The 27,190-nt window shown below is 41.5% G+C and overlaps 1 protein-coding gene across 5 annotated transcripts in view; it reads right to left on the bottom strand.

Moving 5' to 3' along the window:
- PHKB (phosphorylase kinase regulatory subunit beta) overlaps window positions 1-27,190 on the bottom strand; it is a 104,333-nt gene that overhangs the window by 56,242 nt on the left and 20,901 nt on the right. For all 5 annotated transcript variants that reach the window (XM_026713996.2, XM_087940665.1, XM_087940664.1 and 2 more), the window contains 6 exons: window positions 25,367-25,466; window positions 19,629-19,736; window positions 15,983-16,063; window positions 11,692-11,807; window positions 6,271-6,334; window positions 1,222-1,317 (listed from right to left, as the gene is read on the bottom strand). In XM_026713996.2, coding sequence (XP_026569781.1) covers window positions 1,222-1,317; window positions 6,271-6,334; window positions 11,692-11,807; window positions 15,983-16,063; window positions 19,629-19,736; window positions 25,367-25,466 — 565 coding nt within the window. The remainder of the gene's footprint in view (window positions 1-1,221; window positions 1,318-6,270; window positions 6,335-11,691; window positions 11,808-15,982; window positions 16,064-19,628; window positions 19,737-25,366; window positions 25,467-27,190) is intronic.

Here is a 27,190-nt window from a genome sequence, read left to right as displayed (position 1 = left end):
ACCCATAGGATAGTCCCAATCTTTAAACCTGAAGAAATTCATATTTATATTTATTTATTTATGGCATCTAGGCTTTGAAAGTGAAGTATTTTTCCTTGAAGGAAGCATTGCGAATTGTTTGCTGGAATTGTCCAAAGCTGCATGCCAGTCCTGCCCATTTTAAGATAATGAAATGGAATGTATTGTTATGCTAATGAGAAGTATCTAATACTGAAATGGCTTTCAGCAACTCTTAACCTGTTAGAAAATATCATCCCCGAATCCAAGTATAACTATTAGCCCCCCAAATAACTAATTACATATTTCTAACCTAGAAGAGTTCCTGAATTTTCAAAATAGAAATGGAAATTGAATGCACAATGAAGATAAATAAATGGGGAGCGGACGTGTCTTTTTCATGCACTAGGGATGGTGATATGTTCCAATCTGAAGCTCTATTGCAAATGCATCAGACATTCTGGAAGTCGGATGGATCCACCTATATATTACTTAATAACAAATGATTACGATTGGAAAACTTAAAAAACAACAACGTTATTTTCCTTCTTATAACACTTATAAAAGATGAGTCTCCCATAAGGAAGATCTCTTTTACGCAGTTCTTTCTGGGAAAAAAACACAGATTCTAATTCTGTCTAACGATAAACCTTATTAAAATGGATAGTAAAATGTATCCCTCTATGTTAGACGTGAACATGCTGTTGGAAGTTAAAACCCACCCCTCTCCTAAAAAAATGAAATATTTTGGGATATACTAAAAAGGCAGAATATTTCCCCTAAAAGAGAAGTAGAAACTCTGAGAGGCAGGAGCTCAGCCCCCAGCCCTTTGTTAATGGGCCATTAAAGGCTGGTCCAGTCTATTCTACATAACAAAGATCTACATCCTTCAGGCAGAGCCATTCAATTGCCCTTCATTGCACCACCCACCAAGTTTCAACCAAACTTAGCACACAGACAACCTACAAAGCTATCTGTGACCTCTGACAACAACCAATCAGGATACTCTTCCTGTGCCCCTAGGGAGTTCAAATCCCAACAGAGGGTATAAAACCCAGGGACTCTCAGCATCTCTTCCCTTTTTCGTCGCCCAGGAGTTCCCAGGCATGGGATCCTGTCCACCATTAAGCCATCTTTCCAAACAGCCTCCATGTTTCCAGTGTCTTTCTCCCCACTTGGAACCGAACCCAGATTTCTTCCAACAATACTTAACATTTTGCTTACGTGAGATCGTGATTCACGAGGGAGCAATGAGCAAAGGGTTTGCCTGTTCCGGTTATGAGCGTCAAGATCCACTAAGATGACAGACCACGAGCAACCCTGTGGACGGAGCAGAAAATTAATGCTAAACAGGACATGTGTCGCAATAACTGGAATAGCCAGTTATTATTGACAAAGTGTACAAATGATCCGGATAATTAGATTACCAGTGGCCATTATAATCTGATAATTTCAAACAGATGATGACATTTCCAAGACAAAAACTCTATTTCATTACTATTAAAGGACTCGTATACATCGGGTGTATGTGAAATTGCCAAAAAGTAATCCTCCAGAATTATTTACAACTGCTACTCGAAGTTTTTTGTGTGTTTTGCAAGAAGCATCATTCTGCAGTCCGTAATTTGAAAAAAATAAAAACAATCTGATCAAATATCGATTTGGCCGCAGGACAGTGGATGTGACATATCTAGAAATGAGGTGTTAAATAACATAGGAGGCTGTGAGCTCGATCCTTGGTAGTGGCAGATATTTTTCTCTCTGGGCACATTGAGTAATTATCTGATGCAAATTCCGCATTGATGACAGGAAGGGCATCCGGCCAGTAAACACTCAGCTCCATTCAGTTGCCTCAACTCCACCCCGATATAAGGGATTACGGAATCATTAAAAGACAAAACAAACTGTAGTAGTTTTATATCTGCCAAAGGAACTCATGAGCCCTCACTTATACGTGTGTGATAACTTCTGTACTCAAAACAAAATCTAAAAAAAATAAAATTGCAGTTTTCAAAGCCAAGCCGAGGCTAACCACCTCAGATTGTTTTTGTAAGATGTACAATTAAGTTACACCGCTCCTTAACACAAGCAAATCGCTCTCCAACATGTCTTTATTCAATTATATATTTTCAAGTGTTTGATCAATGGAGATATGAAGAAAACTACCCTGCATATCTAATTATGCATTTTGCAGTAGTTCACTTTGTGATAAAGAGAATTTATAATATAGAGAGGATTTGCCAATTAATCCAGATAAGACTAGACAACACATGGACAAACATTAGCATCCCAGTGGGCCTGTTCATAGATAATGAGTTTCCATCAAGAGATAAAGAGGAGTTTATTCCTTCAAGATCTCTGAAAGATCTCCTGATCTTTCGATACAGACATTCAACATCCCCAGGGCCTACAACATCAACTATTCCTCCCTCTTTTTCAGGGATGTTACATTGGTACATTTCTGATTAGCGCTCCCCACTCAAGTCCCAAAATAAAAAAAAAATGACAGGTGTAATGGGTATGTTAGTGTAACACATATATGGAATGTACACTGTTGACTAGAGCACTTATTTGCGTTAGCCTGAAGAAGGCTACAATGGAGGAAAAGCTTGTTGATGACCTCCAGCTGAGCGCCTCAACCCCACAATTCTCTCCCAGATCAGTTGCTGGAGCAACCACAACCCCTGGAAAAGTTGTCCTGGGATGGTAGGCCGCATCAGTTGCCAAGGCAACGCTAAGCAGATTCCAGGAGCATCCAGCAGCACTGGGAGAAGCAGCACTGAAAAAGCCGGCTTCGTTTAAAATAGATCAAGAAAGCAGAAGACATATTGGCTCCTGAGGGAAACTAAATTCTTCTTGTGCGCACAGGCCCTTGGAAATCAAGAGGCACATCTACAAAGCAGGTTTCTTATCATAAGGAAGCCTCATCCCATCCCTGAAAGTTGTCTCTCTCGATCCTGACTAGGAAATTGCCTCAGTTCAAATCAGAGAAAAAAGAAGAGAGGAGTTTTTGACCAACAAGGCTACCATTGGTATCAAATCACCAAGTAAGTAGGGCTGTTATTGTCATAGTAGACTCAAAGCATCTGCCTCTTCTAGAGAAGCATACAAGAATAGAATAGAATAGAATAGAATAGAATAGAATAGAATAGAATAGAATAGAATAGAATAGAATAGAATAGAACAGAATAGAATAGAATGTACAGGAGAGAATGGAATGGAATGGAATGGAATGGAATGGAATGGAATGGAATGGAATGGAATGGAATAGAATAGAATAGAATAGAATAGAATAGAATAGAATAGAATAGAATAGAATAGAATAGAATAGAATAGAATAGAATGTACAGGAGAGAATGGAATGGAATGGAATGGAATGGAATGGAATAGAATAGAATAGAATAGAATAGAATAGAATAGAATAGAATAGAATAGAATAGAATAGAATAGAATAGAATAGAATTCTTTATTGGCCAAGTGTGATTGGACACACAAGGAATTTGTCTTGGTGCAAATGTTCTACAGGTCTACAGGTAAGAAGCTTATCTGGCTTGTTATAAAGAAAGTTTCTGTCCTTAGGACTGCCTGCCGCCTACAGCTATATTTCAAAGCTCTCTCTCGGTTCTAACGTCTGGCAGGGTGATTCATTCCTGGCAGCCTGAACAGCAGGATGGGAGAAGGAAAGGAAGAGGAACAGAATAAAAGAAGTGGATGTTCAGAAACAGAGAAGGCAAGGCTACAACTATGTTGGGTTCCGTCTGTCTCCCCCGCTCTTTGCCAGGACTGAATGCAGTTCGCCTGCGCTAACTGCATTCTCAGAAAATAAAGATTGCCAGATGTAATCTGGGTCGGTCCCCGGGACCAGAGGTTTTGTCTTCCCAGCTTTCGGACTCATGCTGGAGCTCGTCTGTCAGGGTTCCGACTGATGCCCTAATTAATTCATGAGCCTCAAGCCAAGTTTCAAAAGAAATCCAATTATTTATTAGGAGCAACATGTTGGCACTTTTCCCAAGTGCAGTTGGCTCTGCCCTATGTAATTTACTGCCGACCTATGACCCTGTTTCCTCCCTCCTCCCAGGGTGTGTCATAAATCACATTCTCCAACTAAGCACTTTCATGGGCTGTAGAAAGCACGCCTCTCTGGCTGGCTCTGGTAACCTGGGACACAATCTGGAGAAAGACATGCGTGGAATGTGCTTTTGATCATAGCAACCAAACTGTGCTCCATCAGATCTCAGCCCCGCTCCTTCTTATGGCAACTCGAGACCAGGCCAGGAATGCTTTACGAGTTGACATTATCTTTTTAAGCCCATTTCAGACTTCTGCTGGAGCCCATCGCTCTATAGCAAAGTGTGATATTCTACACTCCGCTAGGGAGGTTCCCTGAAGATGGGCTCCGGCACAACTCCAAACGCTTGGAAGACAAAAACCTCTGGTCCCGGAGACCGACCCAGATTGGATCCTGCAATGTTATCCTGGGACACCTTCATTCATGGAGAGAGAGAGAAAAGATCATGGGTTAATCCTGCTGCAGAGGCTCTTCCTTTGATGAATATATTCAAGGCATTCTCTCACGGCTGCAAATCTGTCCAAAGATCTCATCCAAAGGATTACCCACAAATCCGATGCAATGGAGCGACTAAGTCGCCATTTCCCCAACTCAGTCTTTTAATTCAAGGCAGTTCTACATTTGTGGAAAGCATTCGGAAAACCAGCAAACTGCCCTTTGATATTTCAAGGACAAATAGCGGCCATCTACAAAATCCCCATCTCCCAAATCTTGCAGGCTGAGACTTAAATGAAACATGAAGAGTTGCTTTGTGCTTGCTAGCTGTTTAGGCGGTCCTATTATCTGGTTGAAGTCGAAAGAGGGCCACATCTACATCTGTACTTATTTTGCAGAGTGCCTGGCAAGATTTGCTGGTCCTTGATCCCTTGTTATTTTAGTTGGAAAAACCATGTATGGCTGCTCATAAAAAACTCACATTAAGCTTTATTTTATCATACTTAATTTTCTGCTTTATGAATTACATTCTTATCCAGCCTCTCATTTAAGACTAGTGGTGCAGAGACACGATGGATTACAGCACACAAAAGCCTCCAGTGATGGAGCCCCCACAGCTTCTAAAAGCAAGCCATTCCACTGGTTTATTGTTCTCACAGTCAGAAAAAAATTCCTGAGTTCTAGGTTGCTTCTCTCCTTGCTTAGTTTCCAAGCACTGCTTCTTGTCTTGCTTTTTGGTGCATTGGAGAATTCCTTGATTCCCTCTTCTTTGTGGTAGCCCCTCAAACACTGCTATCGTGTCACCCCTAGTCCTTCTTTTCACTAGACTAGACATACTCCGTTCCTGCAAACATTCTTCATATGTTTTCGTAGAAGAGGCAGTGATGAAGTGTTGGATCGGGTTCAGGGGGAACCAGGTTAAATCCACCGACAGTCAAGAGGAATCACTGGGTGGGCTTTGAATCAGTAACCACTTCATGACCTGGCTTATCTCAGAGAGCTGTTTTTCTGATAATATTTAAAATCCTGAGTTCCAGGAGAAGGAGGAGGAGTTGGAGGAGGAAAAGTAAGAGAAGGAGAAGAAAGGGAGATGGGAATCAGGGAGGAGGTGGAGGAGGAAGAGGAGGAGGAGGAGGAGGAGGAGGAGGAGGAGGAGGAGGAGGAGGAGGAGGAGGAGGAGGAGGAGGAGGAGGAGGAGGAGGGAGGAGGAGGAAAAGTAAGAGAGGTAGAAGGAAGGGAGATGGAATCAGGGAGAAAGAGGGGGAGGAGGAGGATCACAACCCAATCATCACTACTATCATCATCATCATCAAGCAAGCAAGCAAGACAGAACTAGACCATATTTTGTGAAAATGAAAGAAGAGTTGTGGATATAAGGGGGAAAAAAAACAGAGGAAGTGGACCGGTTAATGTATTCAGTTATCAGAGGGGAAAGTAGAATGGAACTCATAATGATAAAAACAAGTGATGGTCCCATATACGAGAAAACTGAAAAGAAAAAAAGAGCCAGGAAAATATTTGTAAAACTGTCTGGCCTAATTTAACATGGATCAAGATGACCAGAGGAAAATATGTCTGACAGTACAGTGCTATAACTGTTAACTGAGAAAATAATAACTGGGGGAAACTAAGAGACTTGCAGACTGGAAATATTTTATCATGTGGATATTAGACACCCTTTGATGTGCAGTGAAAGCAATTTACTACAGAACAAGCAGTTAATTAAAAATGAAGAATGAACAAGTCCTTAAATAGGACTAGTATTGTACCTGATTGCCGAAGAGGTTGAATCCATTAATTGCTTCTAGAGCAGCTTTTGCCAACCCGACAGAACTGAGAAAGAAAGAAAAGAGACAGAGAGGGGGAAAAATGTTTGTTATGCTTACAACTCTGGAAATAAAAATTGTGCTCCCTAAAGGCTAGCTTATACATCAGATAATTTCTTGCTGACAGCTTTAAAAGAAAAAATCTTAGGACAAAGTGATGATACAGTAGATTTATTTTATTGGTTTTCAGCAATTTGTATTTAAAGGTCACCAGTGATCCGTAAAAAAAATTATGTATTGTTTTGAAAGGACCTTGGATGTGGACATCTGGAACCGTAAGTTTATAGGTCTTGCTGTAACAATAGCCAGCTTCATCTTCTAGGGGAGAGATGAAAAGAAGTTGTTGTTTTTTTCATTACTTTATGGGGCCATTGGTGTACATGGTACTCTTGTAATCTAAGGGCCTAAAATAAATTGTCTTTTACTCTGAATGCTTCTTAGGAATACTGTGGAAATAAGCAAACCCGAGTCACAGTCATCTATGAACTATCAGCACCTTGGACAGCACCACCAAGCGATTAACCTGTACTTGAGGGGGGGAATACTTATTATGAACCAAGTACTTGTTTTATGTGAAACAAAATACTAAATTCATAATTCATAAATGAACAGGTGCTTTTACCCTGAAGTTATCTATTACTTATTCAGGAATCAACCATAAAAGGATTCCCTTTTTTAAAAAAAGCACAAATCTTAAAACAATGGGATGAAATAGGAGTTTTTGGATCTAAGACTGGACTTGAATCTGGTTTGTCTTCAAGGTCCATCCAATATCTTCACATCCGTAAGACACCAGTTCTTCAAAACATAGCTTCCACTGGAATGTTTTCATTACTAGCTTACTAGGAAACATTGATTTTTTTTTCTTTATGTCAACGTTCACGCTGAGAGCTTTCCATGCTTTTCTGAAGCAATGCACAAGAGGGGGTGCTGTTTACTAATTGGTTCAACAAGAGAAAGATGATTAGGTTGCCTACAAAACTTTGTTCTGAACAGCTGCCGCCAAAGGCTGATGAAATCTCACATATTTTGTTCCTCATTTTCTGCTGATTAGAAACTATTCTCTTCGTGAATGACGGATGACATGTTAATAGAAGCTGAATTGCTTAGTGCACTGTTTTGTTAATGGAATCTTCCCCCCTCCATTAAACTCAAGAAGGACACCTATGATTGCATCTTTCCGGCACTTCTTGAAGCCTTCCCGCAGGCTTTCCTTATGTGAATCTATACAAATGGTTCTTTTTTTAAAAAAAAATTCTCCTTTTCTTTATTTTTTTCAACTCAGCAAATTTTTGACCCATTCTAATTAACTCTTTCCATTTTGAAATACACAAAACTGGACATCATCGTTTATTTATCAGATTTCTTCGTCAGCAAAGGAAGCTGGCTTTCACTGTATTAAGTCTGGTACAGCAATGTGGATTTAACCCACCGTGCAAACTAATGTGCCCCTAATTAAAATCGCACAAACATCAATAGTATGAGTGACCCCATAAAGAGGAAAATCCAAATCAATCATAGACGGATCCAGGTTTTTTTAAGTAAACAAAATCTTTCTTGGTCCAATCTAAATAAGAGAAGAACATATATTGGAAACCCAATATTTCTTCATTGATACTGATATAAGTATGTGATACTAAGGCACGATTCAGCCATCAGTTCAATAATCTAAACATCTATGGAGATTCTCAGCCAACCAGGTCATGGCTGTACCAAAGGAGCTTTTTCAAGAGGCAACTGGACTTTCTGGTTTTCGTATCAAGACATTTTGCCAAGAAGCTGAAGAAGCATCTTGGATGAGAAATGAAGCATATTCAAAGAAAAAGCAGAAAGTCCAGTTGCCTCTTGAGAAAAGCCCCTTTGGGACTTCAATAATCTAATTAACAGATATGTGCCAATGTGGAACAAAGGAGTGGCTTTTCCAAAAATGAGATCAGCTTACTGATTTCATTCCTTTAGCTTTAGAGATCAGTAAAGGCACCAATGAAGTTTTTTTTTTAAAAAAAAAATGGAAAGAGCAATGGTCAACTTCTTTTGCTCACATAGGGGATAAAGATTAAAGCAAGTGGATTAAGAATGTGTTACTTGGTTCGATGGTGCCCAATGATACCGCAAGCTAGAAGTCAGCATCTCTGAAAAATACTGAACAGCTTTTCCCAAGCTTTGTGATTAAGCAGCTGTTAAATGTTGGGCTTCTGATTGAATGATTGCTTAAGAATGAGAGATAAGAAATAAGGCACTCTGCTCCTGAATTGCTGTTCACTGTCTTAGGGGCAATCTTTAGTTGCAAGCCTCGAGGTTTAATTTAAGATAGATCCAAGTTCAAGGATTCAGTCTAAGGAGCCTAAGTTTATAAGGACTGTACAACTGAATGTATGAACAAATCTCTTTCAAATGCCAACTGGTGCTCTAAAATAAGACTCTCTTCATGCATGTGTGTGCATTTACACGCACATATGGATCACAAAGTGACTGTGGAGCTCTTCATTCAAACAGGATATGGTTTGCAGCCCAAGCTAAGAGTCTCTTGTATGTCTGTGTCAGCCTTCGAGTCAGTGTTGACTGCTGCTGTTCTTGCAACTTTCTTCAGAAGTGGTTTGCCATGGCTTCCTTCCGAGGGCTGAGATAGAGTGGCTGGCCCAAGACCACTCAGCTGGTTTTATGTGCAAAATAGAACTCATGATCTCCCATCTTATGGAGATTCTCAGTCCTCCATCATTTCTCATCCAAGAAGCTTCTTCTGAAGAAGCTTCTTGGATGAGGAGCGAAACATTTTCAAAGAAAAAAAATAAGAAAGTCCAATTGCCTTTTTAAAAGCATCGTTGGGTCACGTTTTCCCCATTTTCAACCTGATGCTATAACCACTACACGACACTGGCTGTCTAAGCTAATTAAGTAATGGAAATAAATGCAAATAGATGGGATCAAGAGGTTTTGAAACAGCCTTCCACAACAAAACAAGCAGTTCCAATTCTAATCAGGATCAAATCATTCAGAAATACATAATCTTCCTTTGCTTTCATATTTAAATTCTTCCCTTCAGGAAATGATGTTTCTATGAGAAGAATCAAGAACAATACTAAACTACATTGTCTAAATTTAACGTAGACTACATTAAAACTGGCAGCCAAATGAACAAGCCAAAAAAAATCTTAATAAGGACAGACAACATATCAGTGGGATGAGTCACAGAACAAAGTCTCAGAACAAAGAAGAACGAGCAGAAGACTCTGATGCCAAAGACTTTCTAAAGCTTGGAGTAGAAAGACGTTGCTTTTCAGAAACAAAACACAGATGGAACATGTCAAAAATGTGGTTTTTTTTCCAGAATAATTCAACAGATTCTTGGAAATAAGCTCGAGCAAAATGAATATGTCAGCGTTCCAGAGAACTTCCACTCCAACAAATAACTCCAAGACAGACATCTTCTCAAAAGTTCTTTTTATTTTGGGTAGTAAACTGGCACAACTGGGGAATCCCGAATCTAAAAGTTCTGGGCTTCCTTGCAATGAGTAAAAAATGCAAATCCACCCCCTGCATCCATCATCACATCACATGCCCCAATCACCATCCCTCCCAACTTGAGACTTCCCCTCACTTATGCACAAAACAACATGACCTTGACTTAGAAAAAGAATGTTATTATGTCTAACAACATACACCCCAAGACATTTCCCCCTCCCATTTTCCCAGGCTCAAAATGTGGCAATGGGGAAGCGTCTGGTTTCCAAAGCTGACAGAATATTTCCAACACAGGGTGGGAGAATCATGAACTTCTAGACATCACTGAGCTAGCTTTCCATAATTGCCAAAATTTAAAATTGATCATTGCGGGGGGGAAAGTCAACAGCAACAAAAATTACGTTGCTAAAGATAGTCCTTGACTTACAACCATTTGTTTAGTGATCGTTTGAAGTTACAATGGCCCTGAAAAAAAATGATTTAGGACTGTTGCTAACCCTTCCAGCCTTGCAACATCTCCAAGGTCAGTTGGCCCATTGGGTGGGACAAGGGTCTTCCAACCTGGCAACTTTAAGACTTGTGGACTTCCAACTCCCAGAATTCCTGAGCTAACATGACTGGCGGAGGAATTCTGGGAACTGAAGTCCACAAGTCTTAAAGCTGCCAAGTTGGAAGACCCCTGGGTTGGGAAGTTCAACAGAGCATTTTAGAAGCCTTCCTAACGATTTGCAATAAGCCGCAGGCTTATTTCTGCTTTGTCCCCAATATTTGGAACATCTTCCCCTACTGTCTGTTCATCTGTTACATTTAGAAATAGATATTTTGATATACATTTAAAAATACAGGTAGTAATTGATTTACAACCATTCATTTAGTGACCGTTAGAAGTTACCAAGGCACTGAAGAAAGTGACTTAGGACCGTTTCTCACACTTACGCCATTGCAGTGACCCCATGGTCACGTGATACAAATTTGGACGCCTGACAACTCACTCATATTTATGACAGCTGTAGAGTCCCGTGTGTCAACTAAAACGAGACTCCTTTGGTCTTTTTGGCTGCCAGAAAAAGGGAGTGGGGGAAAACAGTGCATTCCTTAAGTGCTTAGATAATCACCCTGGCAGCCCAAAGTTGTCAGAACGCAAGAATATTACTGGAGAGCATGATTGATGACTCTTGGCTATGGATGTGTCCCATTGGAGAATACACATCCAGGGGGTGGGGGCAAGACAAGGGTAAAGGGGGAAATATATGATGTAATTTAGTATTGGCTACATCCAGCTAACACCAACATGGGCCCTTCTGATAAATCAACTTTCTTTTCTCTGAGATGTGGCTGGAGACTTATGATTTGAATGGGGGCGGATTTGTTAGAATCCTGACATCATGGCCATGCAATTTACATTCAGATGCTTGACAACTGGTACATATTTATGGCCGTTGCAATGTCCCAGGGGGTCATGTGATCCCCTTTTGCGAAGTCAGTGGGGAAGCCAGATTCAGTTAACAACCATGTGAGTAATTTAAGAACTGCAGGGATTCACTTGACAAATGCAGTGAGAAAAGTCGCAAAATGGGGCAAAACTCACTTAACAAACATCTCACTTAGCAACATAAATTTTGGGCTCAATTGTGGTCCTAAATGTTGAGGACTACCTGTACACTGAGAGAATATTCCTATTAAAAATATGCATTACTTTGTTTAATGCCACATTTCTGTCTGCCTTTCCCCCCTCCCACAGCAGTTCAGGATCAGAAGGCTGCATGGATTTTACCCCATGGAGATTGAGGGACCAGACCAAGCCCTCCTATAAATTCCACATCAACGTTCACAACGGTTGAGAATAACAAGAATGGGCTTATTGGAGGGAGGAATAAAAAGGAACGGGGAAAAAAAAAATACCTTGAATGCAATTCGGTGCTGCCGTTGTTATATTTGCTTCCTCTTTCCCACATGCCAAAATCTGGAACCCGGTATGCTCTTTCTACGCAAAAAACGAGGTTTTGTATGAAAGAGACCTTCAAAAAAAAAAAAAGGAAAGGAAGAAAAGGAAATAGAATTGAGAGACAGCAAAGTGGTGAAATCTATTAATAGTTCTGTGTTCTGAAAGACGTGGATAGCTTTTCAAATAATTCTGTTTGCCTTGCCTATAGTTCAGGTGCTAATAATAGTTTGCTAATATTATTACTGGGCATGACATGTAATTGGCAGAAGTATTCTTCTCTAAAATTATGTTGCAGCAGGGAGCAGGTCAGGAATAATTATTTGACTGAATTTTACTCCAAACTCAGTTTGGAGAATTCTCCCTTCATCCTTGCCAGGACCATATTATTTTTGCTTTGAAAAAAAAAAAATCAGGATTATGCATTGGGAGTGCCAAACGCTCTCATTTTTTTTCCTGGAACATTACAGTAGGACAGAGATTTTAATAATATAGTACTGATAATTGCAAGGGTAAAGCTTTTCTTTATCCTGGAACTGCCCTGCTTTGCGTGTGTTAAGGGATGTGCAAGTACTAATATCACAGGCTCAAAATGTTTAGACTTGTGGAAGATAAAGAGTGAAACTTGTTTGTGGACATTCTCAATCATTCAAGTCATGATTGTCCCCAAGGTGCTTTTTCCAAAATTTTCTGGGTCTAAAAAAAATAAACAAAAAACATTTTGCTTCTCATCCAAGAAGCTTCTTCTATTAGAACTGAAGAAGCTTCTTGGATGAGAAAGCAACCCCCCCACCTCCCAAGAAAGCCCAGTTGTCCTTCTGGGACAAGGACTGAAACTGGTTCTTCAACTCTTGCTGAGGGTCAAAATGCCAATTTTACTCATTAAATCCCAAGACCAGTGGTGGTATGCTACCAGGTCGGCCTGGTTCTGAGAGCTGGTAGCAGCGATGAGTAGCAGAGACCGGACCAATTCTCTCCACTGCTCTGCTGTTGGGCCCACCTGCCCACCTGGGCTCCCATATTCCCCGTTATCTTCTGCTTTTGAACTGCAGCTGCTTTGCGCTTCAGAAGAATGCCGTGCGGCAGCTGCTAAAGCGACCGGGAGAGTGTAGGCTTGCAGGAGATGAGTTGGAACGCCTCTGTGCCTGTGCGAAGTGTGCGTTTGGGGCGTGCATAAACGCAGAGTGTGTACATGTGTGCAAAGCACCAAGCCACGCCCACCAAACTGGTGGTAAAAAGTTTTGGAATCCCACCACCGGCCAAGACTCCAAAACCTCTGGCCTCCTACCCACTTTAGGAAATTGTGGGAATCTCTCGCTCCTCAAGGAAAGGAGTGTTGGGATTGTATCTACTATAACCCATGTCAAAGAGGTTCTTCATTGCTTCACCTAGGTTGGATTTCTCTCCGCTCATTCCTCTCGTAGCACCTTCTTCTCCCAAAGCTCCTTCAGAAGCTTAGGGAACCCTCAAGCACTTTTCATTTGAGTTGGATTGTCTTCAAGAGCATCTATAATACATGGCAGGCCGTTCAAGGAAAAACCCAGACACCTGCAGAAGCTTGATAGAGTAGAAAGTCTCCCCAGTCAATAGCAATAGCACTTAGACTTATATACTGCTTTACAGTGCTTTATAGCCCTCTCTAAACGGTTTTACAGAATCAGCCTATTGCCCCCAGTAATCTGCGTCCTCATTTTACCCACCTCGGAAGGATGGAAGGCTGAGTCAACCTGGAGCCTGGTGGGATTCAAACTGCCAAACTGCAGTCAGTCGGCAGTCAGCAGAAGGAGCCTGCAGTACTGAACTCTAACCACTGCGCCACCGAGGCCCTTTCGTCTCATAATCTGCAGAATTAAACTATATTTGGACGACTCCAAATGCTATCTTTACATTTTAGTTACATTTTATATACCCCTCTTATAGGCATAAAGTTATTTTACAGAGCTGAACGTTTAGGTACAGAGGATGCATTTGATATGTTGCTCCGATAATATATATATTTATATGTGGGAAATAATCCACTTGCGTTTGTAAGGAGTTAACAAATATGATTGTTCTACACAGAGAAACAAAACCCATTACATTTATTCAGCCATTTAGAACTGGCTCAGTGTTTTTATCTACTCCTGGAGGCAGCTCATTTACCTCCGAGGGAAACAAGGAACAATAATGAATAGCTTCAATACACTCAATAGGCGTGACGTCTTGCGCAAGGAATTAGTCTAAATGCGAAATCAAGGGAGGGGAAAGGGGGAGGAGCCAGGGCTCAGAGCAAACACCAGTGGGAACATTGTCCGGATGAAACCACTCGGAGTTAGTGACAAATGCAGAGTATGTGACATGTAACTGGGCAAGAGGAATCTTCCTCTTCTTTCTTTCCTCCTTCCCTTTTTCCTTCTCTTTCTTCTCCTCCAGCTCCTTCTTCTCCTTTTCTTTCTCCTCCTCCTCCACCATCTCCTTCTCCTCCTTTTCCATCTTTCTTCTCCACGTCCTTCTTCTCCTTCTCCTTTCTTTCTCCTCCTCTTCCCTTCTTCCTTTCTCCTCCCTCTTTCCTCCTTCCTTTTTCCTTCTTTTCTTCTCCTCCTCCTCTTTCTTCTTCCACCTCCTCCTTCTCTTTTCTTTCTCCTTCTCTTCTTCTTCTCCTCCTCCTCTCTCTTTCTTTCCTCCTTCCCTTTTTCCCTTTTCTTCTCCTCCACCTCCTCCTTTTTCTTTCCTCCTCCTCTTCTCTTTTCTTTCTCCTTCTCTTCTTCTTCTTCCTCTTTTCTTCTTCCTCCTCTTCTTCTCCTCCTCCTCCTCTTTCTTTCCTCCTTCCCCTTTTTCCTTCTTTTTCTTCTCCTCCACCTCCTTTTCCTTCTTTCTTCTCCTCCACCTCCTCCTTCTCCTTTCCTTTCTCTTCCTCCACCATTTCCATTTCCTTTTTTCTTCTCTTCCACCTCCTTCTTCTCCTTCTCCTTTTCTTTCTCCCCTCCTCTTCTTCTCTTTATTTCAAGCATTGACCAACCCCATTTTAAGAGGCAATCAGGTATGGAGGAATGGTTGAAAGTGGGACCTCTGCCACCCAATGTCTTATCCAAATCTCATTTTAGTATGAATGTCTCAGATGTTCTCAGGTGATGCCACCACCCAGAAAATCAGGGAGGGAGACTTCTAGTCCAGGCCAACCTGACACTTTTTATATGCAGCCTTACAAATCCCACTGACTTTTATTGTTAGAAAACCTGCCACGTTTGGGGCCATGGTATGCATAAGAACTGAAAAGTAAGCATAAATATAATTAAAACCAAAAACTCACTACTGGAGGAAATAAACCAGTGGGAGCCTTCAGGTCAATACTTCTCAATTATAAAAGAGTTTATGCAGATTACTGAGAAGTGCAGACAGCTAGATTTAAGAGACCTAGGAAAATCTTTCTTCTCTTGTCAAGACTTGTTTACAGCCAGGTTTATTTTAGTGTAGAGTTGAAACACATCACTAAAGGCTTTTTGTAAAAGTGCTTTAATGCAGAAAACTTAGGGTAACTTCACTTCAAGTGTGGGAATCCTTCCACCTTGAATTTCTCCAGATCTAAGTTTCATATGCATTTATATGGAAGTCATGTCTCACATTACACATTCGTGATGATTCTGCACACATTTTAGAAGCTGTTTTAAGTGGCACTTCTGGAATGAGCAGGGAAATCTCTGCAGGCATTAACAACCCCACTGCGTGCAAGAGAATATAAATGCTGGTATTGATAGAGATTCCTTTTAAAAAGAAACAGAAATGATATTTAGGAAACTTTAGGAACAGAAATGATATTTAGGAAACATTTATTATTTGACGAGGGAAGAAAATGTTGTTTGGAATTAAATAAGTGTAATGCTTTATGATCCATCATGGCACACCTACCTAACCCAGGGATCTCCAAATGTGGCAACTTTTAAGACTTGTGGGCATCAACTCCCAGAATTCCTCCAGCCAGCATGGCTGGCTTGATAATTCTGGGAGTTGAAGTCTACAAGTCTTAAACTTGCTGCATTTCAGACACTCCTGACGTAACCTTTAAATGGTTAACAGAAATGCTAACAGAAATAGTTTCTTGCTATCATTCAGGGCAAGAAAGAAAGGGGAAAAAAAACCACTGCTCCAATTGTAATTTAATTCAGCTATTTCAGAAAATACCCAAGGAAAAGGATTTTTTTTTCCATTTTGTTTAAAAGCCTGTAAAATTCCTCCAGTCTGCTTTCATGAGATATGGAATTGGCTTATTCGTACCTCATCCGTGTTGTAGATGATCTGCAGGCCAGATGAAATCATCTCCACCAGGTAGAGTAGGAAGAGGGATACAGCATTTATCTGGATGGAGGGAAAAGGAAAAGATAAAAGAAATAATCCTGTCAAAAGAAGAAAAAAATTAGCCAGCACATACTGTGAGGCCTGCAGTGTGTGTGTGTCTGGTAAAACCAGAAGGAATGAAAATAACAGGTGTAAAATGGAAAATAAATGCACGAATCTAGAAGAGGTTGATAACCCCTCAATGGGCTCAGGAGCTGGGAGCTTCCTATTATAATTTTTGCATGTCCCTGAGTTGTAATGACAGGATTGTTGTGGTCTGCTGGTGGCCTGAGGAGCTGGCAGCAGAGTTGGACAGTGGAGAGAAACATGGGCCAGTCCTGGAGCCTGGGAAGGGCTCAGATGATGGATCTGCATCCGACACAGAGATGAGGCCAGGGCCATCTGGGAGTTATGGGCTGACTCCAGAGCTTCCAGAGTCTGACAGAAGCGAGGCAGAGGAACAGGGGGAGCCTGTTCCCAGTGCGTGCTTGCGCAGAGCTGCCAGAAGGCAAGAACAGTTGAGACAAAAAGAGCAACTCAGAAGTAAGGCTTGGAGATGATCGGCCCCTCCCATAAGACATAAAGGAGGAGCAAAGGGACATGAGCCTTTGCAGGAAGCAACTTTGTTCGTTCTGGTCAGTTTAAACTCTGCAGCTCTGTGTTGACTTTGTGCTCTGTTTGGCCTTGTACAGCTAATTGGCAATTTAGTCGTTGGCATCATTTCAAGGGAGATAAAGTTGGGTGCTTATCAGTCTTATCCTGTAAGACTGTGGCAGACCTCTGTTGGACTCTTCACAAATTGTTTGGGACTCATTATTTCGGGTTGTGAATAAATACGATTCATATAGCCATTGAAATTTTTTTTAAAAGGGCGGGGGGGCTTTGAGACTAAGCATGTGATTGTTGCTGTCTTAGGAAGCCTTGGTCAGAACAATGAGTCCATGGGGAAACCAGATTCACTTAACAACTGCAGTGATCCACTTAACAACTAGGGCAAGAAAGGCTGTAAAATAGGGCAAAACTCACTTAACCAATGTTTCACCGAAATTTTGGGCTCGACTATGGGTCTACCTATAATCCAATCCAAAGGAAATCTAATCCGTCGGTCCTCAAAGGAAGCGAGAAACACCCCTGGGTGAAAATTATACAAAGAAAAAGATTAGCAGCCAGAGAAGTCCTCCATCTCTCTTGGTGAAGGTCTCCTGCAGTAGGGAAATCTTCGTTTGCACCATCTTCACCATTCTGATACGTAAGATTTGAATTACGTTTATGAAAAACAAGCTGTTTTTCTGCTGTTGACATAATTATCTCCTGGATGCCAGCCTCATCTGCTACGGCCGTTTTTCTAAACAAGATTATTATTGCTTGGGAAATAATGTCAAAGGAAACAACAGGACATCAAAAGACGGCCCACATCACAACACACCGGAATGACAACCGTTCACCTGATAAAGAATCAAAAAGCCTTCCAAATGAAATTCTTCAGTTCTCTTCTCTTTCAAGGAGGCAAGCCATAACAACATCACGATGGTTAAACAACTGCCTTGCCACAGCAATTTCCCATGATAACATAAGCAATAAAAATAGCGTTGAAAAAAAAAACTAGGTTCCCCAAACCAAAAGCAGTCATAGCAGTTAATTAATTTGTGATGTGATGCCTAAAATTCATCAAACTGCACAGCTCCAAATCCAAACTATGCCCAGCAGGCAATACCATTGTTGTATTATAATGTACAATATTGTATTTAACAGATTGACAGAATTGGAAGGGAACTGTCATATTCCTGTCGGAGTCTGAATCCTACGAGGAAGACAAACAGCTGACAGGGAGTGAGAGTTTGGCTCCATTGGCTGTGGAGGAAACTGCAGAAGGGCAAAGTCTGGCTGGGCAGAGCAGGGAAGAGGTAGAACAAGGGAGAGGGAGTTCAGTGGAAGACCCGTGCCCACCCCCTCTTCATCCTAGGGCATGCAGGGAGGAACAGAGAAGAGAGCAACGTGGGTTGCATGACTTACGGAGGAGGAAAGGGCCCTGATTCCCTTCATTAGCCACAGCTGAGATAATCAATTAATAAATCAATTTAATTTTCTCTGAGATGCGGCTAGAGACTTTTGATTTGAATGGGGGTGGATTTGTTGGAGCCCTGACACACAGTTCATCTAGTGACAATTCAAAGTTACAACGGCATTGAAAAAAGTTTCCATACTTAGGACCATTGTAGCATCCCCATAGTCATGTAATCAAAATTCGGATGCTTGGCAATCAACTCATATTTAGGATGGTTGCAGTGTCTCCCTGGGGTCACAGGATTCTCCTTTTGCAACCTACTGACCAGCAAAGTCATTAGGGAAGCCAGATTCAACAGTTGGACTAATAGAACAACTGCAGGGACTCGCTTAAACCATGGTGGCAAGAAAGGTCCTAAAATGGGGGCAAACTCACTTAACAAATGTTTCACGTAGCAACAGGAATTTTGGGGTTCAATTATGGGGTTGTAAGACGAGGACTACCTGCACTGAAATCCCAGGTAAAATTGACATCTGATAATCCAAAATCCGGCACCTGCAGTCAGTTCTGACCAAGGCTTATGGAGACACTAACAAACACACATTAGTTCCCAAACTCTTGTTTCTTTATTTCAATGGCTGTGAATTTTAGTCCTTCAGAATAATTCTGATAAACACACACCTTTATCTTCCTTGAAATGCTGCCAACGACTAAATGTCCAATTAGTTATATAAGGCCAAAATGGAACACAAGTTCAACACCGAGCTTCAGGTTTCAAACTGACCAGTACCAGCAAAGTTGCTTCCTGCAAAGATTCCTGTCCCTTTGCTCCTCCTTTATGTCTCCTGGGAGGGGACAATCACCTCCAAGCCTTACTCCCGAGTTGCCCCGTTTGTCTTAACTGTTCTTGCCTTCTGGCAGGTCTGCGCATATGCACACTGGTACCAGGCTCCCCTTGCTCCTCTGCCTCACTGCTGTCAGATTCTGGAGGCTCCGGAGTCAGCACATAACTCCCAGATGGCCCTGGACCCATCTCTGTATCAGACGCAGGCCCCTCGTCCGAGTCCTCCCCGGACTCCTGGACTGGCCCATGTTCCTCCCCACCGTCCAACTCTGCTGCCATCTCCGCAGGCTGCCCACGGACCACAACAGAAGGAAAGAAAACTAAGAATTAAATTAAAAATCAATTAACTTTTAATTAAGTGGCTGGCGGTGTTCTGGAAGGTGGAATTGATTCACCAAGCATAACAGAGTATCCAGATCAGCAATTCTTAAAATCAATCTGCAAACATATTTCAAGGTCTGCCTTCACAAATCCAAGCTTGTTGCATTTCAAAGACAGCGACAATTCATTTTGGCCATTACCTTGGTATTGTTTACACTGAATTATAAAGCAACAAATCAAGACTACAAAACAGCATGCTGTTGGTGGGTTAAAAGCAGGAAAATCAATTTGTCAAGCTCCATAATTGAGGACATTTTAAAAGAATGGTAGCCTTTAACTAAACAGCAGGAAGGAAATATTCAAACTCACTCTAGCTCTGTAATAGATTTAAGAAACAAAGGTACATTATTTTGTACCTGTAGATGACCATATTCCTCATGAGAAAAGACCTCATCACCTGTGTGGATGTTGAACACAGAATGCAGGCATTTGGAAGGCTTAGGATCTTGCTTATATTGTTGAACCTGGAGGGGGAAAAAAGATTACACAAACATTTGAATGAGTCAAACTACGAACATGAAGTATCATGAGCCACTAAACATGACCAGAGTTGGATTTCTAAGAAAAGCGCCATGAGTTTTGCAGCAGGACTTGTTACATTTATACTTCTTCTTGGCAAAACGTCTGGGTTTAAAACTGCTTCCCAGAAGGGTAGATTGTAAAAGCACCATGTTCTGTAATATAAATGCAGCAATGGAAAACACAGTATTGAACCAAAGGCAATTTCTTCTTTCTTGCAAATATTATGTTTTGTTTTGTTTTTTGCTTTGTTTTTTTTTTTAAAAAAAAAACCTTTTTCCTGGAGGGATATCAAGAGGAAGGGAATCCTGCTGTTACTTTGCACATTTTCATCTTGGCACTTATGAAAGAATGGTGAATACAAAAATGTCTTTTTTATCTAGAGAGGACCAAGTCTTCCCTCATACAGAGTCTAGAGATTCTCAGTCCTCCAGGTCATGGTTGTCCTAAAGGTGCTTTTTTTTCAAGAGGCAACCGGACTTTCTTGCTTTTTCTTTGAAGGCGTTTCATTTCTTGTCCAAGAAGCTCGTTCAGTTCTGACTGGAAGGATTTTACTCCTTGCAAAGAGCAGATCATTTGCATTCTTTTTAGAGAGCCGTTGAGGCCACTTGGAGTTTTACCTGTTTCCTCGGGGTCACCTGAATAGCACAAAATGGTTTCCTGTAATCTGCAATTTTTCTTTGCACTACTCAGGCAACCCTGAGGACACAGATGGCCTCAAGGACTCTAAAAGGATGCAAATGACCAGCTGTCTGCCAGGAATATAAATCCTTCCATTCCCCACCATCCAGTCAGAGCTAAAGAAGCTTTTTTGGGACAACCATGGCCTGGATGACTGAGAATCTCCATAGACCTTCAGCCATGCACTTTGGGATGAATCCCCTTTCAGTGGCGTGGGATTATGAATGGATTTCCAGAAAAAAATACAGCCATTTTTGCTTTTAAAAAGACCCGTGCTTAGGGAACAACGCTATACCTTCTCACAAATACCCAAGGATGTTTACAGCAGAAACTCAATGCCAGCCATCAACAGAAAAGCCGTATCACATAATTAGAGCAATATTAACACAATCAGGCAGCAATGCGAAACCGCTTACAAAAGGCAGTATAGGAAACCATTAAAACGACAAGAACCAGAGTTATAACTATTTTCCTGGGCAATGAACGTTTCTCTGTTCACCAGTCAGAAATATCGCTTCGTAATGGGATTCCACACGAGTGTCACTCGCCACGAGACCGTCGTGATTCACTGCTGTCCTTTGCACACACTTTGATCTGCAGTGTTCATTCTGGAAACCCCAGAGGGATACAGAAGCCATCAAGGGGCTTGTCTGATTGTTGTCGCCAAGGAGATTGGCGGTTATTACTTTTGGTGTTGGACTTTTATCCCTGTAAGTCACTGTGTGTGAGTCAGCAGCCATATCCATTTCCTTAAATAAGCCATAAAAATAAATACATTAATTCTGTTCTAAAGCTCCCACCTACAACTATGCGTTCCTACCATACTGTCACCCCAGAACCTCACTGCTTGCAGGACCTCCAGTCCACGTTTCCCATCATCTATCTGGCTATTACTTGGGTCAGCCTGTCACCCTATCTCAATTACCATCAGACCCAAAAGCAATGAAGTGATCTGAGGATTTGTTTTACAATTCAGAACCACAAAGCAGGAAACCAGAGAGTAGCTTTCGTGTACATATTTTTATATCTATCTGTTTCTGCCTGCCTGCCTGCCTGCCTGCCTCTCTCTCTACCTACCTACCTACCTACCTGTGTCTCCCTGTATCTGACTTTCTGCCTACCTGACTACCTACCTGTCTGCCTCTCTACCTACCTTCCTATGTCTGTGTTTCTGTCTGGCTCTGCTTCTCCATCTACCTACCTATTCTGTCTGTCTCTCTATCTGCCTCTCTGTCTACGTACCTACTTACCTGTGTCTTTCTGTCTCTATCTGCCTCTCTACCTCTCTACCACCCTGTGTCTGTCTCTTTCTGTCTGCCTCTCTACCTACATACCTGTGACTGTGTTTCTCTGTCTCTCTCTGCTTCTCCATCTACTTACCTACCTATCTCTGTCTGTCTCTATCTGGGTCTCCACTTACCTACCTGTGTCTATCTGCCTCTTTACCTACCTACCCTTCTTGTGTCTGTTTGTCTATCTGCCTGTCTACCTACCCACATACCTACTTGTGTCTGTCTGTTGGTCTGTCTCTCTCTCTCTCTATCCACCTCTCTACCTACCTACCCAGGGGTGGGATCTGACCGGTATAACTACCAGTTCGGTGATTTACGATTTGCTGCACGCGTGTGTAAATCGTCTTCAGCTTGCTGCCTGGACAGTTGAGCAGCACTGCGCACAGGTGTGCAGCAGTTAAAAAATGCCTTTTTCCTGCTTTTTCAACCTCAACTGTGCCGCGCAAAGCAGCTGAGGTTGAAAATGCAGGAAATAAAGGTCAGGTCAGAGCCTGGGTAGGCATGTGGGCCGAACAGCAGCAAACACAGAACCGGTTCATTGTCTGCTGCTCTTCAGAGCTACCGTTTCTATTGAGCCAGGCAGAACTGGTAGCATCCCACCCTGGCACCTACCCACCTCATACTTCTAAAACTCACATCGCCCACATATGTTTCTCCCATACAATTATATTTAAAATAGGCTCCTGAATCGTGGAAAGAAGATGTTAACCTTCTGATTTAAGTTTTCTTGTTTAAAAATGCCTTTAAAAGGATAAAAAGTACAGAAGGAGCAGGGTGACAACAGGGTGTTCTCAAGAACACCATGATGGGGATCTGAGTTAGGATATGTACAGTTTTGCAAACGGATTGGAAAGTCTGGAGTTTGGTGGCTGATAAATTCAAATAATAAAATAATAAAAATCCACGAAGGGTCTGGGTATGAGTAGGTTGAACCAAGAGTTGCTTGTGAACTTCCTTTTTGTGAGGGGAATGCAGCAGGGGGAAGAAATCTGCTTGAGGTTCAGAAGGAAAAAAAAAGATGAAGCTTCTTCAATTCTTAGCTAGAAGATCACCAGAGGACTCCAGGGCCATAGGCTGGACCTGGAAAGCCAAGAACATTCTGGAAGAAGGCAACAGCAAAATCCTTCAGGTTCGTGTCACGAAAATGCCATGGGCCTACCCTGAAGTTCCCAAGATATAAGGATGTCTTGAAGACTTCAACGGTTTTGGTATACTCCAGCATGTCTTTAAATGATGCCAAAACTAAATAATTTGAAGGTACTCCTCATCAATATTAAAACTTGAATTCTATAGGCACAGGATATTATTTTCTTCATCATAGGTTAGAGTTGGAGGATATTTTTGGCCATATTCTGAAAGTTTTGTTTTGTTCCTTTCTTTAAAAAAAAAAATCATTGGTCCATCTCACTTTTCTTTTCTTTCTTTTCTGCTTTTCTTTCATCAATTCCACTTTAATTTGTTTTCTCTTTTGTGCCAGAGCTGCACTACAAAATAAGAGGTGACAGACTCTGCCTGCCATTTCTGTAAGTTCAGGTGCTGAGGTGTTGAAAAGGTAGGTTTGTTTCATCACACCTGCCATCCCAAATATCAGGAGAATAACGCTGAGTAATTGCTGGCATATGTCTCCTTGTCAGTATTGCAGGAGGGAAAAAAAAAACAGAAACATCATAGATAAATCAGAAGCAATTTTTACAGGTTAGCATCTGCTACCAATTGTTCGTTCTTATTTCCCTTTGCTTAGCATTGTGCAACATCAAGAAAAAATAATTTACTATGCCAAAAGAAATTTTAAACTATGATTAGCTAGAGGTTGAAAGCTAACAGAAAAACAAGGTAGCAGAACTTACTTACCAGTGTTGACTGAGTTTTTGTTTAAGCAAAGCACAACATACCCGCATTTAATATCAAACCTTTGTGCTCTTGACATGGGTCAGGAAAATAAAATGAAGCTATCAAGGTGTAATGATCAGGTATATTAAACTACTTCTTCAAAACCCATCAGATGTGTGGAGATGAGCTGGGTTTTTATGTGTCTGCACTGACTGGCACCATTAACACAACTACACATTTTGGAATGAGATTACCTCTATTGTAGCACAATGTTTGAAAAGATATTTCATGATAATGATCCGTGATGTCAAGGCTAGATAGACAAATTATATAGGACTGTTAAATAGCCCTGCCATCAAGCGAAAATATTAACTTTTATATTTGTTTGGTATTCTGATGCCTTCCTTCTGGGCACTGCATTCTCATCCAAGATGCCTATTTCAAAAATGGGATCCTGTGGAGCACTGTCAGCTCAAACAATCTTATTTCCATGTAGATCTTGCTTTCAAACAAAATCCTCTGAAAGGATGTCATTAGGGAAACTCATCTAAACAGGAACATTTCGTTTTTCTGCACTCCTGCCTCGACTAAGAGAGGCACCTTGGCTAAAATGAAATCTGAAACACGATTATCTAAGACATTTAGTGACCGTTCAAAGTTATAACAGCACTGACAAAAGTGACTTATGAACGTTTCACACTTATGACTGCTGCAGCATCCCCCAGAGCCACATGATACAAACTAGTTCATGTTTATGATGGTCGCCATGTCCCAGAGTCACATGATCCTTTTTGGCGACCTTCTGACAAAGAGAGTCCACGGTGAAGCCAGATTCACTTCACAACCGTGTTGCTAACCTAACAACCGCAGTGATTCACTGAACAACTATGGCAAGAAAGGTCGTAAAACAGTGCAACATGCACTTAACAAATGTCTCACTTAGCAACATGCATTTTGGGCTCCATTGCCGTTGTAAGTCAAAGACTTCCTGTATGCCTTCCCAACAACAATAGATCAACCCGCAGTCTCCGGTTTGCCCCGGGTTCAAGTTCTAAATGTAATTAAAAGAGGGCTTGATTTTAAATAGTTGATTTACTATGCACCTGGATGAGGAGGAATAGAGGGAATGTCTCAGCTTGGGATGGATGGTGATTGGGGCATGTGATGCGATGATGGGAGAAGATCCGTGATAAGGTCAGAGTTCCAGAAAACCTTGACTCCAACAGATAACTTTGAACCAGACATATTTTCAAAGTTCCCTTTTATTAGAGTAGTAAACTAGCACATCTGGGAAATCCCAAATCTGAAAGTTCCGGGTTTCCCCCCAATAAGTAAAATTTTACAGATCCATTCCCTTCCCCCATCACATGCCCCAATCACCATCCGTTCCAACTTGGGACTTCTTCTCTACTCCTCCTCAGCCAGGTGCAGGAACAACATGACCTTGACTCTGACGAAGAATGCTATTATGTCTAATCACATCCATTCCATGCAATTCCCCCCTCCCATATTCCCAGGCTCAAGAATGTGGCAGCATGGAAGCTTTTGGTGCTAATATGGCTTCCAAAGCTGACACACGTGTCTTCATCTGTGGCTTTTAACTATATGATTGGCCAGAGCCTAGAAATAAAACTTTTTCTGGCAGCATGCAAACTGGCGTCACTTCTATGGTCCTTTTAATTTGTTTGCATCTGAAACATTTTTTAATGTTTACAATTAACTTAATCCTTGAGAATTAAGTGTCTGCTTTCGTCCACGATGCAACGTTTTACCTTATCAGCCTGACGCATGTAGCAGAAGAGAATTCCTCGCATGCATTTTATAGCAGAATGCTCCAGTTCGTGGGTTCGTCCCTTGTCGTCATCAATACGCCTGAATAAGAGAGATAATCCATTAAACAAATTAGAAATCCATTCAGAAGGAAGTTGAAAGCACCCGTATCCATCACCACCCCTTTTTTTTTATAATTAAGTATTAAGGCTGTTTTGATACAGTGGCATGAACGAACTTGAAGATTCTCCGGCCCGATCAACCTTTCTAGAATAAAGCCAACTCTTTGGGGAAAAAAAGAGTCAACAACTAAGCCAACAATGAAGTGCGGGTTCATAAAACGAAGACAAGTCAGTCTTGCAAAGAAATTTTTGTTTCCCTCCGTCTTCCTATTTTAAAGAATATACGGAGATATCATTATGAGCTGTAAAATGGAAAAGAAGAAAATTACTTGACAAATGTCTGTGCAATAATGATGCTTGAAATTGATTTTATTTAAGGACGTTTAGATGGCTGCTCAACTCATTCTCAGCGACTCCAGGCTGCTTATAAAGATTACAAATTATCACATAAAAAACAATAAATTATGATTAAAACCCCACTTTCCAGGGTGACAACAACCAGTCAAACAAGCCACTTGATGGGCTCCATCCCACTCTGGGTTCCCCAAGTCCATGGCAAAACCAGGTCTTCAGGGCCTTGTGAAAGGGTGAAAAAATGAGAGCCAATCTTATTTCTGCAGGGATGATATTCTACAGGGAGGGAGCTACCACAGAGAAGGCCCTTCGTCTTGGTCCCACTAGATGTAACAGATAACAGATAATCAGAGTTGGAAGGGACCTTGTAGTTTATCTCATCCAACCCCCTGCCCAAGCAGGAGACCCTACACCACTTCTGACAGATGGGAGTCCAATCTCTTCTTGAAAGTCTCAAGTGATGGCGCTCCCACAACTTCCGAGGGCAACTTCTGTTCCATTGGTTGATTGTTCTCCCTGTCAGAAAGTTTCTCCTTATTTCCAGGTTGAATCTCTCCTTGTTCAGTTTCCATCCATTGTTCCTTGTCTGACCTACAGGTGCTTTAGAAAATAGCTTGACCCCTTCATTTCTGGGCAGCCCCTCAAATATTGGAAGACTGCTGTCCTGCCTCCCCTGGTCCTTCTCTTCACTAGACTAGCCAGGCCCAGTTCCTGTAACTGTTCTTCATATGTTTTAGTCCCCTCATCAACCTGGTTGCTCTTCTCTGCACTTTTTCTAGAGTCTCAACATCTTTTTTATAGTGTGGTGACCAAAACTGGATGTAGTACTCCAAGTGTGGCTTTACTAAGGCTTTATAGAGTGATATTAGTACCTCACTTGATCTTGATTGTATCCCTCTGTTAATGCAACTTAGGATTGCATTAGCTTTTTGGGCTGCTGCTGCACATTGCTGGCTCACACATGTACTTCCTTGGGAGAAAGGGCCCACAGCATTCCTTGCCTCCATAGTCTGATAAGTCAGCTAGATGTGACCAGGATAAGACAGCCCTTCAAATATTGCTAATTTTGCTAATAACTCTTTCACAAGGCCACATTTTGTTCTTTGTGGGAGTCCTCAGGTACTGTATACATAGCCACAGATCTTTCTATGAGGTTCAAACCTTCCCCTAAAGATTGGTCTCATGGACCACCAATTTTTAGATGGCTGTTTACAGTGCAATAGCTTTGGGACTGCTGCAGGCTCAGGTGTTCGGGAATATCTTAGGAAGTGACATATTCAGTCTGTATTTCTCAGGGTATATGGTCAATGTCTTTCAAGCTTGACAATTTGAACTCTTAAAGTTCTGCTG

This window comes from Pseudonaja textilis, chromosome 11, assembly GCF_049901715.1.
Source record: "Pseudonaja textilis isolate UNSWEBS1 chromosome 11, rPseTex1.2, whole genome shotgun sequence".
NCBI classification, from domain to species: domain Eukaryota; kingdom Metazoa; phylum Chordata; class Lepidosauria; order Squamata; family Elapidae; genus Pseudonaja; species Pseudonaja textilis.
Note: the sequence above shows the minus strand (reverse complement) of the source record. Positions and strands in the feature narration are given on the sequence as shown.